The following is a 17,365-nucleotide window of genomic DNA, read 5'->3' on the forward strand; positions in this document are numbered from 1 at the left end:
TCGAAGACCTGAGCCTTGTCTCTTTCAACTTCTGCAGAGGGGAGGAGGAGAGCACAAAATTCTACCTTGGATTGTGCTTACCCTGGGCAAAAGTAATTCTCAAATATTGTGCAATCCAGGAGCAACATACGTTATTTTGATGTGGTCCCCATTCTTCCCTTGCACTGACCATATTGCACTATTGAAATGCAAATGGAGATATGCAAGTATGTCTCCCAAAGCTGATGAAATTCCTATTCTGTAAAAGATGCTTCTGGAAAAAAGTCTAAGCCATCTTCACCTGCTTCAAATTCTCTGGGATGTACAGAGGTATGTAAATGTATAAATAAAATGTCTAAAAAGCTCATCTTTACCGAAAAGAAAAATATTTAGTATATCTAAGCAAAATACTATGCTATAGACTTATCCCCACCCAAGTTATATGATTCATATCTCATTAGTTAAGTCAGGTTTTCTTAAGTTAACATAAGATTTTTGAAACATGAAGGAAAGAATAATTCAGATTATAAATGCTAAATACATGTGACATGGAGCTTACCCTACATGGATGTTAAGTGGCCTCCACAGTGTAAATCCCAAATTGCAAACTATAGAAAGATGGAGCATGTCATCCAAGATCTCAGACCACACAAGCAAAGGAAAGAAATACTGTCCTCAAAAGGCCTTTTGAGACAGTGACTTTATTTGCACAAGTGTATGGAAATTGTTTTTTATAAAGTGTAAGTGGGAAAAGAAAAGTTCCTATGAACAAAAAAAGCTCCAGAGCCCTTGGCTGATTCCCTGTGCATTCTTGGGGAAATCTCCGAATCTGCTGTAGATAACTTATCTCTCCACAGAAACCTCTCCATAATTCTCCCCTGAATCTTCCTTTTCGAGGATTTCAGGGTTTTTTTTCTCAAACATCAGAAGACTTCTTATAAATCTCCATTGCCAACTGTGAACACAGATTTCCCTTAGAAACAAAGATCAGAACCAAACTAACTGGGCAATAGAGATGTAGCAAGGCCCAAGCTGCAGAACAAATCACTGAGTCTTGTACTCAGAGAGGGCCTTGGGAGAGAAGAATTTTGTAGATTCCTGTTGGCAGAGGGCCTTTAGAGCAAGCCTTTGTTGTCCGGATTCTTCTTTGCACCTATCGTGTTTTGTAACTGGTAACTTAACTTGGGAAGTGAATTCCATTTAACCACTTACCTTGAACATACACATAGATGACGGAGGCCATGTCAGTGTCCCGGTAGAAGCACTTGTAGGCTCCAGTATCATTTCCGATCACTTTTGGAATGGTGAGCATCTTACAGAAGATGCTGTCACTGCAATCCGTCACCTCCACTCTTTTCTCAGAGCCACTCTGATTGTTGGGCCAGAGCCAGTCCAAGTCCTGCTGACCCCTGAAAAATTCAGTCCAAGCAAGTATTCAAGTGAAATGCCTATGCGGCTATTTCTAAGAAAATAGAAGGTTTAGTTCGCAAATTTATACAAACTCCTCAACAGACAGATTCATAGCCTTCTACCAACAATGACAGATTATATGGACAAATAACCAAAAGCCAGAGTCTCAGCTTCAGAAATCACTTATAAGGATTCCCGAGTTTTCTATTACTTATTTCATTCAACCAACAAATATTTATTAAGCATGTGCTATGTGTCAAACGTTGTTTAAGACTGGGAATACAGCAGTGAACAAATCAGATAAAAATCAATGCCTTCATGGAACTTCAGTCTAGTTGGAGGAGACAGGCAGTAAAAAAGTAAGTAAACTTCAATAAAGCTGAAACATTTAAAAAGTAAGTAAAATATATTGTATAAAAGGTGGTGATAAATACTATGAAGCAAGTCTAGAAGATGCAAAGAAACAAGTGAAGAGTTCTAGAGGGAGGGGGCTTGGTGAAGCAGGCCGTATAGATATCTGGAGGAACAGAGTTTCTAAGGCCCTGGGGTGGGTGCCTATCTGCAGTATTCGGGGAATGGCAAGGAAGCCCGATTAGCTAGAGAAGATTGGGCAGTCAGGAGAGTAAGAGGTGAGCTTAGGAAGGAAGGGGATGCAACTGTCTAAGGGCCTCGTAGGACCTTGGAAGGATGGCATTAAAGCACAGATTACTTTCATTGCAGCATTTCTCTACAAAGCCCCCAAGGAAGACAGTCAACATCAAGAAGAATGTCACTTCAGTGACCCCTCTTTAAAGAACTTGAAATTTCCATGAAGTTGCAGCTACATTAATGACGTTACTTTTAACACACTCCATTGTTTTCCTGGGGACATAAGAGGAGTATATATAGAATCTTGGGGAATTTTAAATAACCTTTGTTGTTAAGGGTGGGTAAGAGGAAAATCTGCTGAGAAATGCATCTTGAAGTAGCAAAGCTAGGCAAACAGCACCTGTTACTATGTTTTTTTCCAAGGGTTGGGTATTGGTGACCTACCCTTGTTAAGGCAACTAGGGTATCCTTTACACTCGGCAAGCTAAAACAGATCTGTGTCATTGTGCTGAACACTTGGCATTCATCAAGCAGAAACAATGGCAAGATTCAACAATCCCCAAGGTTCAACAAGGTTCAACAATCCCCAAGGTTCTTTGTGGACCATCAGCACTCTTCTCAGGGGGCAAGATCACCTTTACCTACCATCTCTGCCAAAACCACACTGGTCCCAAGAAGCCTCTGGGTCTGTCATGCATAATCACTACATTAAACCCTAAAGTCTTCTACTTTTCTTCCTGAGGTAGGGGCTGGAAAGCAAAATTTAGAAGCCTCCTCTTCTTGTCAAAGAGGCTTGTTTCCCCAGTTAGCAAAAATCAAGAGCATGACTTCTTGCTAGCTGGTGAAAGAGACATGCCAGAACCTGAAGCCAGAGCATGACATGCACTCAGCAATATTAATGACTGAATATAAAATTGCTACTACAGTCAGAATTTTACCATAAAATAAAGTTCTTGAAAAGTGCTAAACAGATGTCCAAGAGTCATTCTGAGTATAACAAACATGTCCCCAAACTTCTTTAACTCTAAAGATTTCATTTATTCATTCAATATTTGTTGAATGTGTATTACATAATATATGCTAGGTTCTATACTGGTTATTAGGGTGTGTGTGTGTGTGTGTGTGTGTGTGTGTGTGTGTGTGTATGTGTGTGTTGGCAGAGGGTAGTAGGAAAAAAAGTCCAGCAAAATTGTACAGAATTTTCCAGAGAAGACCTTCCTCATGTTTTCATTATTACATTAGTTCTTAGAAACCTCACTACTTATACACAATTACGACGACTCTATTATAATTCTGCTGTATGGAAATTATTTTTTCTTTAATAGTGATATTTGACACAGAAAATCTGAATCTAAAATGTATCCTTACCTGCAAGTAATTTGAAGCGTTGTGTTAGCCATAATTGTAAGTATGTCTTTTTTTATGCTGAGACTGGGTGGATCAAGAGAAACACTAGACAAACCTAGAAACAAATTAAATAAATGAATATACTTGCCACTCAGACCCAATAGGAAACACCTTCCATAAACAATGCACACTCTATACTTTAAAAGGCCTCTTCAGCAATTCATTGTGTAAAACTTATGAATTTACTTTTCACCATTCCCAGTAAAAGTTCACAAGCTGTGTCATAACAGGAAGAATGGGCAGATGGTCATAAACCAACACAACAGTTCTGCAATTCATTGAGCTAGGGTGGAGTTCCTGTTTTCCTACATTGCCAACTTCAAGGTCTTACAAAAGGATATGGGACATTGAAACCAAATGAACCTTCATCTGATGATCTCATTCCCCTGGGAAAGGACCCACTGACATTTCTTATAAAACATAGGATGCACACATTCGACTAAACTGCTGATTAATGAATACTACTTAGAGAGATTTCTATATAGTTCATCCATGTACTTTGAGGGGGGTGGGAATGTCCATGACATTGTCTCGTTTTCCTTTATCAATTTTCTAGTGCACTTCCTCTGGTAACTGAACTGCCAAGGTTGAAAGACTGTACATTAAAACTAAATGAGAGGAATTGAGGAAAGAAACATGTTCCCATGTCATATAACATGCATATACTTTCCCTCAGAAAACAGAACTTAAAAAGGGTAATGCAGGACTTCCCTGGTAGTCCAGTGGTTAAGAATATGCCTGCTAGTGCAGGGGACATGAGTTTGATCCCTGGTCTGGGAAGATCCCACATGCCACAGAGCAACTAAGCCCATGCACTGCAACTACTTAGCCCCCGCTCTAGAGCCTATGAGCCACCACTACTGAGCCCACATGCTTCAGCTGCTGAAGCCCGTGCACCTAGAGCCTATGCTCTGCAACAAGAGAAGCCATGGCAGTGAGAAGCCTGTGCACCACAACGAAGACTAGCCCCCACTCGCCGCAACTAGAGAAAGCTTGCACACAGCTACAAAGACCCAGCGCAGTCATAAATAAATAAATAAATAATAAAATTAAAGAAAAAATAAGTTTAAAAAAGGGTAATGCTAATGAATTACAACTGGGGAATCTCAACTTACTGATCAAAGCACTGAGCTTGTCCTGACACCAAGCTTGGAACACAGGAAAAGTGTCTACCTAAATATACCATGGGGCAGATTCCTTGCCATGGGTCACTGTACAGCAAGAAGACTGAGTTCTCTGCCAACTAAATGCAAAGCAGTACCAGGTGTTGAAAAAGCAACAGAGAAAGAAAAACTGTCCACCATGTCAGGGTCTTAACTCATATCTAGATCTTCAAAACACCACCTTAAAAAGTGATAGATGCTGGGTAAGCACCCAAGCTTCATATGATCCTTAACTCACATCCACTAAGTACAAATGACTCTCTAGGCCTAAACTGGGATTGACATTGTTGGGCAAATAAAAGAGTATTAGCAAATATGAAAGAGTATGAATAAATTGAGTATGAGCAAATATCCAGTGTAAATATGTAGAGCATTGAATCTGTGGACCCCAACGTGAACAGCTGCAGGCAGAATGAACAGCTGATCACTCGTGTTCTCATACACTCACTCAGATGTGTAAACTAGGTTGCTGTAGATTTGTTAATCAATATTAAAAACATTTTTTTAAACTGGAAATTACTTTATATCAATAAATCTCAGAAATTAAATTAATTGGCGTTGGAACTGTCATGGCTTTGGGGCAGTGGTTCTTAAACTTTAGCATGTGTCAGAATATGCCTAGGCCTACAAATCTGCATTTGTAGGTGACGCGGTCATACATGGTCTATGGGCCACTGTTGGATGGCTATCGGTCTGGGTGGTCACGCTCAGTTAATCAGCAGAGCACTTTTCAATATGAAGGAAATAACTGCTCCCAAAGTAGGCAAACAATAAAGCAAAGTGTTTAAAAGCAAAAGAAAAGTCTTCCAATAGTGGAGCCCCATTTTGTCTAACAGAAGGAAAATGAAAATAATTTATTTGGATGAGCACAGATATCAAACTTGACTGGGAAACACTAGGTTGAGAAACATGTCAAAAACAGTAACTTAATACAATTCCTATGATGACCCAAATGAGAAAGAACCCATTATTTGGGCACATTCATGTGAAAAGAAAATGGTAGTAAAGACTAAGCTCTAATTAAGCCAAGCTCACCCCACCACAAAAATAAAAGATTCTTGAACCTCTCACTGCCACAGATTATCTCACACTCTAGACACACTTTCCAATGTTAAAAAAAAAAAAAGGTTCTCCATTCATAGGGAGCCAAAACAACACCATACTATTCTAGAGACTTGTCTCCAACAAAAAACTATTCAACAAGGCTATCAATAATGATAACTTCAAATTCATATATGTAGACCAACACTCAATTTCTTTTTGCTCCAATAAGCTTCATTCATTTTCACTGACAAGTTTGAGTTCTGCTCTTCAGAAAGTTCTAAAGAAATAACTCTAAGAAGTACATACGCTGCTACTCAATAAAAAGCTCTTCTATGTACAAATTCCATAGCCAAAATTAATTCATTTGTGCACTATTACCCTTCCAGCTCAAAGACAGGAAGGAAAAACAACAGTGCCTCTGTCTCTAGAATTTGATGGCATCAATTATAGCCCAATCCAATTAAGCAAGTCACACACTCCAAAAGGGCAACCTCATCGTTATATTCAGGGCAACCCGATTACGGTTACTACTGCTGTGCTATGAAACACCCCAGGCTTAAAAGCAACTCACTTCTTTGTGGGATACAGAACAAACCACAAGTTCCAGACCTTCATTCTCTTACCATAAAGGGGAAGAGAGAGGTCTTGTCAGGGGCAAATGAGTGTTCCGGGTGGAGCTGGCCTGGATGAACCAAGTCATTATTCAGAAAATTCAGTAACTATAGACAGATGATCTTGTTACGGTATTTGTGTCTGGGTGTCTTTAAAAAAAAAGTGATTCTTTAATTTATGAGGAATTTTCACGTGAATCATTTTACCTTTTCTTCCTTTTCCACCCTCTCCCCTTTCTCACCCTCCGAAGAGTGGAAATCTGGAAATCAGCAAACTGGCTACAGGAAAGAGATGGGAGAGAGATGAGAAAGGGAGAGATAAACAGAGAAGGAAATAGGGATGGGGGAGAGAGAGAATTTATTGCACCAAGGGCATGCGTGTTCCTAATCTTGAAGGAGAGTGAAATTTTAGACGGCAAGGAGAGTGGCGAGTGGCGCCCAATCTAGGTACCAAATCCCTCAGAGTAAGTTTTCAGAACGTGAACTTCTGACCTGTGCTTACCCGAAAGACCAAAACGCTTTGAAAGATGTTAAACTGTTTCACATAAGAAGGTGACTATTACTTGGAGACACTTCGGGAAGCTGTCACAGCCCCAGGTCCAAGCCCAATTCCCCTTTCTCTCTACGAGGAGAGCGGCGTCCTGCACCAGGAAGAAGAAAAAGTTTCCCTCTCCCCTAGACCCCACCTTATACAGTGGGTGTGTATGTGAGTTCGAACCAAAAGGGAACAGTAGACCGGGTTCCCGGTTCCACTCCTACAGAGGCAGAGCTAAGCGCACGGTGCCGTCTGCCGAGCCGGCTCGCGGCCCCCTAAGGGCTTCCTTCCCTGCGTCCTGGCTAGGATGGTGCGCGCAGCCGGACAACGTTTCACCGCCTGTTCCCGCCTGCGGGGGCACCTCCTGCCTGCCAGCCCCAGGCGCTTTCCCACTCCCACCTCCTAAGAGCACGGGTGTATCGGCTTTGCAGGACACGCTCCAGCCCAGGCCCTGTCGGAGGCCAGAGTCGCGGAAATGGAACTGGGCTCAGGAGACCACCAACTCGCTGCGTAATCTTGGACCAGTCACTGAGCTTCAGTTTCCTCTTTGGTAAATGAAAGAACACAGTGTGAAGTCACTTTCACCTCTCCAGCTCTATGACTCCGAGTTAGGTCCGGCCTCCAGGTCCTCTCCGCATCCCTATCTCTCCGCCCGTACCCGACCTCTCCGCTTTCCTTCTAGGGAGTGGGCTCCTTACCCGCAGAGGCAGCCCGGGTCTCCACGCAGAGCCACAGAGCAAAGGCCAGCAGCGCCTTGCTCTCCATCCCGCACCTCGCGCCGGGCGCAGTGCCCAGAACTCGGCCGGCGGTTCTCTCTCCCTGGTCCTGCTCCGCGAACAAGGCGCGGAGGTGGAATGCGCGCCGCCGCGCACGGCTCCGGCGCTCGCAGGGCGAGGGTGCCCCGGATTCTGCCGCGGCTGCAGGGGCGTCTGCGGGTGCCAGTAGGAGAGGGTATCCCGCCTGCCAGACAGCTTCGGGCTTTCTGTAGCGCGCAAGTGATACCCCGTGCGGGCAGACGAAACGCAACCGTACACCTCCGGCTCTCCCGGGGTCCCGGGATTCGGTGCCGGGTGGGGAGCCAGAGCCGAAACTCTAGAGCGCGGGGGAGGGGCTATGCGGGGCGGGGCTTCCCTTCGCAGCCGGCCCCGCCCCTCACGCGGGTTCTGTGAGTGGACCCGGTGCTTCCCACGCCCACTACATCTCCCCATCTCCCCACCTGCCCCGGACTGCGTCTGGCCAGGAGGGGCCCAAGGGTGAACGTTCCGGGCGCAACCACTCCATTTCTGAAAGAAAATGTAGCCCATAACGGATTCTGAGCCACTCCAAGTTTCAGTCTGTGGCTGCCCTCCCACCCCGAGATGTTGGGGAGCAACACTGGGAGTGCTGCGAGGGACACTGCGCCCTCAGGAGGAGCGCCAAAGTTTGGGACGGTCTCGCCTCTGAAGTGGCTGGGGGGCAGGCTGGAGCAACGAGGCAGAAGCGGATACTGCGCAGAGACGAATGCAGGATCGCAAACTGTGACTCTAGCCAGTATGAGTGTTTTTCTTGGCCAGCACAGTTGTAGTTTAAAAATCTGAAACTGAATGCCTTTGGTCCGAATATTCACTTGCCCAGCTCTCCAAAGTTCCCACTATTTTCTCTTACACCTGACTTTAACTGTTTTTAAGTTACCTGCCTCGCCCCCCAAAACATTTAAATTTGAGACCCTCCCCCTCTACCTTGCTTTCACCAAAAACCTACCTCAGGCCTCCGGGGAGCTGGAAGTACCCAGGGCTCTGGAATATCCGCGGCACGTGTGGGTCTCCTTGAGAAAAGGTTTTGTCCACCGGGTTACCCGACCAGGAAGGAGTCCGTCGCTTGACGCTTCCCGGGCATTTTCAGAGCAGAGATTCCAGCCAAGCTCCCCTTAAGCCGCGGGGAAGGAGGACCGCAGCAGCGGGCTTCCCTGGAGATGCAATGAAGCAAAGCCCAGACCCTGTCTCACTTTGACAATGAGTTACTGCCCAGACCCTGGGCACCCAGAACACTCTGTACCAAACCTCCCAACTCTCTCAGCAGGTGTAGATTCCTTGTTGGCTCTGTAGACTTTCTGTTTCCTTTCTAACCACATTTGTTCTTCTTTTCTCTCCATCTGTCCCCACACCTGGGAAGTGACAGATGTCGCCTAACTTCATTAAATGGGATCTTCCAGATCCCCCCGTCTCTTACTTCGCAGGTGCTTTTAAATGACAACTTAAAGGACCATCCTTCAGGGAGATGAAGAGGTAGAAATATTTTATTTCTACATCTAGTCCAAACTCCTCCTACTGAAATACACATTAATGTAAAGTGTTTCTTCTCTTCTGCTATTTTTTATATGTACTGTATTTACTCTTCTATTTTGCCGGGGTGACAGTTGATATACTTTAACTCTGAAATATAAGGAGTGCATTGTGCTTAAAAAAATCTTTTTAATATGAAAAGGTTTAGAATGAAAAGTCCTTCCTTCGGCAGAGGCAGGCATTTTTACCTTTCTTTTTTTCCCAAGCAATTTCTATGCACATATATATATAAGTATATCATGCTCCTCCTTCCCCAAACGGTACCCTTGGTATAAATACTGCTTGAGTGTTGGCTTTTTTCACTTTAAAAATATAACTTGGAGGTCATTCTACATCAAGCTTTAGGGTTCCATCTTGTTCTTTTTCATAGTGGCATGGTTTGCACTGTATAGATGCACTAATATTTAATCTAGGAGGTATTCGTCAGGGCCAGGGGTATACTTAAAAGAAACTCCTCTCTTCCTGCAAGTAAACTTAGCAAGGAAAACAGGATGGGCTCTGGCAAAGTTGGATAAGGGGGAGGGAGATGGAACCTGGTTTGGAGCAGGCAGTTTTTCTCCATCTCCATCTCCAAACAATTCTTCTCTCTCAGCTTTATTTACAATTCATGACACTTCCTCTTCCACGTCTCACTTAAGAAGATAGTGTCTCCTCTGAATGCAAACCAGAACCTGCAGGCCCATGGTAATAGCCCCCTTTAGAAGTCTTGGAGGAAATGATGCGTCTTTGATGGCCACAAGACCAGAATTTGGCAGGGTCTCAATGAAATCAGTCTACCACATTCCCTCCCACACAGCACTAAGAAGTGCCTTGTGTTCATGAAAAATGACAAAGTCTGGTGGGGTTTTTCTGGTTTTTTTTGTTTTCTTTCTTTCTTTTCTTTTTTTAAAACCTGTTCCATGTGCAACACCCTCCCATTATCTGGCACTGCTGCAAAGGAGTGATTTGTGAGTTAATCAGACAGTACAGGTACCATCACCACCTATCAAAGTAGGCAAGTGTGTTCAGTTCCCCCATAAATGGTATTCAGACACCTTTGGGGGTGAAGCAGCCAAGAGTGGCGCTAAGTACACAGGGGCCACACTGGCTGGGCTTGCCTCCCAGGTCTACTACCGCTTTACTATCCACATGATCTCGACCAACTTACTGGTTGTGTATCTGTGAAACACAATAGATGATAATAGTACCTTCTCCCTAGGGTTTTTGCAGGAATTGAATGAGTTACTGCACATAAAGCCTGACCTAACACCTAGTAAGCACAAGCACCTAGCACATAGTAAGCACCCAATGCACATTGGGAAGCATTGTGCAAAGATTAATTATACTATCTCCTTCATGTTGCTAAGATCTGAATGCTAAATAAGGCTCATTTCCTCAACAACAGTTTCTGGTCCTACTACGTGCTAGATATTACAGGAGAGACTAGGGTTACAGTGGTGAACGTGAGCAGAAATGAGCAGTCCTCACAATAGCTCCACCCAGGGCAAATTTAACTTAATCACAGAGTGCTCTGTATCTCCAGCTGTTTCATCGGGCTTTGTGCACAAAGAATATAAATTGTTCATATCATCAAAGCATACTGCATAAATTACACTCCACAGTGCCAACTTTTGTTCCATCGCCACCAGTATTTTGGACTTCATATCTTAAAAAAGTAAATACGAAGGCTAGCAAAAGGTTAATAACTGAGGAAGTTAGATGATGAATACATAAAGGTTCATTTTACTATTCTCTCTACAGTTACACATTTAAAATTTTCCATGATTAAAAAAACCTGTTTTAAGTAACTATAATCAAAGTGCTGGCCGGTTTTGTATAATACCATTGACTTTTCCATAGTTGGTCTTGACATTACCTCTGGGAAATGGTTGAAGCAGAGAGGCAGGTGGATGGGAACTTGCACTTTTTACTTCATGTATTTCTATAACATTTTGTCAAAATGAGAAAGTGTAACTTTTACAAATAAAATATATAAATCAAGATTCAACTCTCCCTTCTAGTGGCTGTTATAGTTTTCAAATATTGCCATTTGTTGATTACGTATTTGCATGTCACTTTCTCCTGTTTACTTCACTTAATTTGTTTCCAATATTTGTTTATGCTCTAACTTACCAGAGCCCTGACTACCTTGCCAGATGTTGGCTGGATTTCATAGCCCATTTTACTCATGACTATCATGCACTGGGAGATCCTGAGCACCCTTTATCTCTCATTATCCACCTTCCTTACACACCTATGTGTATTTTTCTCTCTGTGTGACTTATTTTTATTTTTTATTTATTTTATTTTATTTTTGTGTGTGTGTGACTTATTTTTTTTTTATTTTTTTATTTTTTTTTTTTTTTGGTATGCGGGCCTCTCACTGCCGTGGCCTCTCCCGTCGCGGAGCACAGGCTCCGGACGCGCAGGCCCAGCGGCCACGGCCCACGGGCCCAGCCGCTCCGCGGCATGCGGGATCCTCCCGGACCAGGGCACGAACCCGCGTCCCCTGCATCGGCAGGCGGACTCTCAACCACTGCGCCACCAGGGAAGCCCTGTGACTTATTTTTAACTTAAACTTAAAACATATTTGTATGTTCAAGGAAAAGAAGGTTTTGTCACCGCAAATCCAGGCTTGCCTTGGATGTTTCTATCAGTGTTTGGCTTCATTCATCCAGTCTTACATTGTAATAAATATAAAACAAATTCCCCATTCTTTTGGTGAGACAAATGAAACAGAACTTCATTACTTGCCACCTGCACAGGAAAAATCTCAGTTACTATAAATATGCATGCCTATGTGCCCTCCTCAAACTCACCCATATAGTTGCTTGCTATATCTCACAAGGATAAATATAACAATTTTAAAAAGTGGAAAGCATGCAGGGAATTTAAGTAACCAACTGAAAATCCACATAACACCAGAGAAGGATGTTAGAAAATAATAAAAGTAGCCAATACTCACTGAGCACATTCTGTGAGCAGGCACTGTTCTGAATGCTTCGCTGCATCCTTTGCTTCATCCTTGCAACATCCCATGAAGGCAGCAAGCACCGTTAGCAATTCTCAGTGAAGAAGAAGAGTGAAGACAAGGAATTGCTTATCCTTAAGTAAATGTTCCTTTGCCTTCCTAGAAGTCTTGCAAAAAAGAAAAAAAAAGTTGTTTTATGTCTTTGCAAACAATCAATGCATAGTTTTCTCACTATTAGTTAATGATTGGTTAAAAATCAAGACACTCTTTGCTTTTTTTAAATAATAATAATAAGTCGTCGATTTTTGGAGCACTTATTATATGCCAGGTATTTTCTTTTGCTTAGCTTATTGTAATGTTTACAATAACTCAGTGAAGATACTATAATTATTTTCATATGGGGGTGGGGAGTGAGGTTTGAAGGTTTAAGTAACTTTTCCAAAGTCCCACAACTATAAGTAGTGGAATCAGGACTTAAAAGAAGAGAGGTAGTAAACATCCAAGTCAGACTCCTCCAAGCACATAGTTTGTTTCTTTCTTTCTTTCTTTCTTTCCTTCTTTCTTTCTTTCTTTCTCTCTTTCTTCTTTCTTCCTTCCTTTCTTTTTTTAAGGGAATAGTTTAATATTTTTATTTAACATACTTCCCTTCTTTTTTTAAAAAAAATCTTTATTGGAGTATAATTCAAGCACATAGTTTCTTGATGAGGACTGGTCTCCTTAAAGAGGTGAGGCTGAGTCAATAGATGCCATTGGCTTCCTCAGCCTCCCCATGGTGATGGCTTCCATTTTCCTAGGTGGATGGAAAGCCAAGGGTGACTTAGGAGAATCACTCTGCAACAATCAAGGCAGAATTAAAGGCAGGTAACTAGATCTCCCTCTCCCCGGCCCCAGGAACCCCAACCCAACTGGATCTTCACCTTCTTACCTCTTCAAAGAGAAGCAGTTGCTCCTATGTACATAATCACTTGGGCATTTGGGGTATTTGTTTTCTGCCATGGATATTTTTATCCTTTAGTGTCTTAGAAAACTTTTATTTGACCTTCAATACCCAGCTCAAATGTCCTTCCCAAGTAATGTTTTAGCTTTTTATTCAACTGCCTTCTTCAATTGAGATCCTCCCAGAAATAACAGGCAGAGGTTAAATCTTACTTGAGCAGGTGGTTGAGTAGAAGGATGGTGGTTAATGTATAATAAGAATGGTGAAATGCATGATGTTGATGCTTATTTAGTAAAATGTACCCTGCACATTACATACTTATCATGATATGTCTAATTAAATAGAGCTATCATCAAAAATACTGTGGGGTTCAAATGATATGTACTAGCTATGTAAACCGTACCTTACAAATCATTCTTAAATTCACATTTAAATAATAGTCATACACTTAATAAATATATCCAGAGCTATACTGAATTTATACTTTATCCTAGACCAATTAATTTGGACTATTTTGTTATTCACAGAGCCAGGAAATTACTTTCCTTTTCCTATATACACACAGCACTTTTATGATATGATATATGATAATATGACTACGTTTATGTGAATGTTTCTCCCTCAAAAGCAGGAGTTTAGGTCAAATCTATTTTGTATTTTCAATGCCTAGCACAGTCTCTGTGCATCCTCTCTTCTCAATACTTTGATAAAGTTCAAATTATTTTTATTATTTCCATTTCTGCTGTTCTTTGTTTCTTCACTTTTTCCCCCCTCAGAATCACATGCCTCTTGGGTATCCATCACAATTACCTTTACAGGAAGCAACTTACTGGAATACATAGAACTATACAACATCAACACAGACACAGAGTGAAAACGTTCTTAATTTATTAGTCAGTGGAGATTGGAGTTTTGTTTTTTTTATTTTGAGTTACAAAGAAAAAGAAAAAGAGCATTTCTAAGGGTTGCATGTGCTATACAAAAAAATGTGTGTCCCGAATTTTATGTCTGTGCCCTTTGCAGGTTGTAACCATTTTCCAGTGAATTAATGTGATCTCCCCTCTTAAAAGTTTCTCAAGTATTCAAGGAACTGAACAGGGCAAAAACAAATGCTTTTGTTTCCTAGAGAATTATTATAAGTCACTCACCCCTCACAGAAGAATATATCCACTTCCAGGTTAGTTGTATTAGTATTCAGTGCTTTTCATATTTCTCCAGAATAAAGATAGCATTTTCCAGTAGTGTTGCTTCACCAGCAATGACAGCTAATCAATGGAAGCAGAAAAGTGTTATGGTCTTTGTATAGAAATTTAGTTTCCAGAGTTTCCAAAACATTGGTGAGGAGTCCCTTGAGGCACAAATAAAAATTCTCTTTCCGTGTGTTTCTGAACATTCATTTCTCATACGTTACTGCTTTGGTGAACATAATAAAACCAAGCAGAACAACTCAGCAAGGAACACCTCACACAGAGAGACAGTTTTAAATAAAGTAAAAAATACAACTTCAGATCTAACTTGATAATCATCCCAAAATTAGTCAGGCTGGTTATAGGCAGATGAAAGGCCATAAGGGAGTCATTTCATGCATCTGACCACATAATATAAATAGAAGTTCCAGATGTAGAGAAAATGAGTCTTGTAACAAAGCAACACATAGAAAATATTAGACACTAAAATGGTCTTTGGATTGTATACAAAAACACTTAGATTTCCTTATCCTAAGAAATAAGGACCTTGACCTTGCTTCTTCCTAAAGCTACTTGGTTGTTGGTTACTTTTACCATTCCTCATTGTAAAAGTTCTGGAAAGAGAGAGGCGACCCCGCATCTTCTCTTCTCAAATATAATAGCTTCTTCTCAGTTTTGGCTCTGCCCAGCATCTGCAGCACATCCATTCCATTGTCCACCCCATCTTAAAGCTCTGTCTTTGCTTGATTCTCATTACACTGTACATGCCTACCTCTCCAGCCAATGCCTTTCACTGGTTTAAGCTCCTTTGCTCCACCTTAAACATAGGGAATCTCCAAATCACTCTTGGTCATCATCCCTTTTCCTCTTCCATGACTCTCTCAGGGACCTCATTCTCCCTTGTGCCTTCAACTGTGCTTTACAGCTCTGGTTTCTACCCTAGCTCCAGACTCTAGCCTCCAGCCCTTCCTGGATATCTCCCTGTGTACATCCCACCAGGGTCTGAAATTCAAAGTCTACAAAACTTACCACTGTTTCTCTTACTCCTGTACTGCCTCCTGCAGCACCCTCAAGTGCAGTCCTTCCAAGTGCTTATACTCCATACCTTGCAGCTGTGTTACTCCCCTGACGTTTTTCTCCCACTCAAACCAATCTTGTCTACATTCTTTATATCTCTCATATCTATCCCCTATTTTCATTCACCAGACTGCCCTGATTCATGACCATTTTGCCTTTGTCCTGGAATTTTCCAATCCATCCATCACTCTGCTGCCAAATTTATCTCCCTAAAACACAAGGTTCATCTGTCCTTTATCTTTGACAGTTGGCATTTGCACATAGCATAAAGCCCCAAATCCTAAGCCTAGTGTTCAAAGCTTCATTCCTCGCCTGCTTCCTGTTTTTCCATCTTATCTTCTAGTACACCATAGACATACTCTATATCCCAGCCATATAGAGTCCACTGGCCACTTCCAAAAAATGCTTTATACTCTCTTGTCTCCAGGCTTTGCCCAATATATGTTCTCTTTGCTTAGAATGTACTTTATTCCAAGATCTGCCTATAGGAGACTGGCCTCCCTTCAAAACCAGGCCCCAAGAAGTCTCCTCAATCCTTACTGCTGCACCCCTGGCCAACTGGATTACTCGTTCCCTACCTGCAATAGTTAGGATTCCTTGGATTGTAAGCAACAGAAAAAAACCAACTCAATCTGGCTTAAATGTATAGGATCATGCTGCTGTAAGTTCTAGGCTGATTTCAGATAGTTTTATCTAGAATCTCAGTGTGTCATCCTGCTATTTTTCTGTATAAGTTTCTCAATTCTGCCCTCAGGCTCACTGTAAAAAAATTTTTAAAAAAAGACTGTATATCCTCACACCACACTGTCCACAGAAAATTCTTTGCCAGAAGCTCTTGAGAAAAAATGAGGAAGACTCTGTCCTCAGCCAACATTCTCTTGCATCTCATTTGCTCATCCCTATACCAGTTACTAGAGCAGTATGTTAGTCCATTTAGGCTGCTATAACAAGACACCACAGACTGGGTGGCATACAAACAACAGAAACTTATTTCTCACAATTCTGGAGGCTGGAAGTCTGAGATCAGGGTGCCAGCATGGTTGAGTGAGGGCCCTTTCTGAAGTTGCAGACTTCTCATTGTATCCTCACATGGTAAAAAAAAAGGCTGGGGAGCTCTGTGGGGTCTCTTTTATAAGAGCACTAATCCCATTCATGAGGGCTCCACCTTCATGACCTCATCACCTATCAAAGGCTCCATCTACTAATACCATCACCTTCCGGGTTACGATTTCAACATATGAATTTTGGGGGACACAAACATTCAGACCACAGCAGACAAGAAGGATGCCAGTAGGGTTAGGTTAATTGGAGTCCACCCCTGCAATTAGAAGTGAGGTCAATAACATCAAAACCACATCATTGAAATGGGGAAGGGACTGTTTCTCAAAGAAAAACCTGAAGGTTTTTGTAGAAAGTAGGGGGATATGAATGTTAAGGAGACAACCAACTAATGACTACTATATTCCCCATACTCCAAGAATACATTATTCTATATCTGTTGTGGCTATATGATATCCTGCTTTATATAAGATTTATTTGGTCTGTGTATCTGTTTTCTTCATTATATCGTGAGATTGAGAACCAGTTTAGTGTAGCTTTCATAGCTGTTTTCTCTAACCTTCCAATTAATTGAAGACAAGCCTTTTCGGTCTTCCAGAAATATTCCCCTTTCTTCCAATGTTATCATCATAACGTATCATAAAAATAACTAACATTTATTAAGTCAGGCCCTGTTGTAAGCACTTTACATGTGTCGACTCCCTTAATCCTCACCACTGTCTTACAAAGTAGGTACTATTATTATCTTTACTTCCTAGATGTGGAAACTAAGGCTCAGAGAGGTTAAGTAACTTGCCCGCTGCCATGTAGCTTGCATGTGGTAGAGCCAGGATTTGAGCCAAAGCAGGATGAATCCAAAGCTACACTCTAAAGCAGATTCGTGCTAGTTCACCTCTCAAAAAATACACCTCTTGGTAAAACAGTCACTAAAAAGCTACTGCTTGTCTTTCATCCCTCCCATCCCAAGCATCACTCAATATTGCCAATTCTTCTTTCCTAACATATTTGTTCTTTCTAATTTATTCTGATATTAAACTGACCATCAAGTTCTGACCATCTCTTGGCTCTACTTCTAGAATAATATATTTGAAAATCAA

At 41.8% G+C, this 17,365-nt stretch overlaps 1 protein-coding gene and 1 long non-coding RNA gene across 4 annotated transcripts in view; both read right to left on the reverse strand.

The window, feature by feature from the left end:
• The window catches only part of KDR (kinase insert domain receptor), a 44,710-nt gene extending 36,858 nt beyond the window's left edge, over positions 1-7,852 (reverse strand). For 2 of the 3 annotated variants that reach the window (XM_059067578.2, XM_059067576.2), the window contains exons 1-3: positions 7,436-7,798; positions 3,346-3,439; positions 1,192-1,388 (exon numbers count right to left, since the gene is read on the reverse strand). In XM_059067578.2, the coding sequence (XP_058923561.1) occupies positions 1,192-1,388; positions 3,346-3,439; positions 7,436-7,502 (358 nt within the window). In that variant the 5' untranslated portion in view covers positions 7,503-7,798. Of the gene's footprint in view, positions 1-1,191; positions 1,389-3,345; positions 3,440-7,435 lie in introns of all 3 variants that reach the window. The other variant, XM_059067580.2, reaches the window with a different exon arrangement.
• A 3,892-nt stretch (positions 7,853-11,744) lies between these two features.
• Positions 11,745-14,175, reverse strand: LOC136794429 (uncharacterized). Its single transcript, XR_010841199.1, has 3 exons — positions 14,094-14,175; positions 12,003-12,175; positions 11,745-11,794 (listed from the first exon to the last, which is right to left on the reverse strand). It is a non-coding gene; the product is annotated as an uncharacterized lncRNA (long non-coding RNA).
• Positions 14,176-17,365: the final 3,190 nt, after the last annotated feature.

This window comes from Kogia breviceps, chromosome 6, assembly GCF_026419965.1.
Source record: "Kogia breviceps isolate mKogBre1 chromosome 6, mKogBre1 haplotype 1, whole genome shotgun sequence".
Lineage (NCBI taxonomy): Eukaryota > Metazoa > Chordata > Mammalia > Artiodactyla > Physeteridae > Kogia > Kogia breviceps.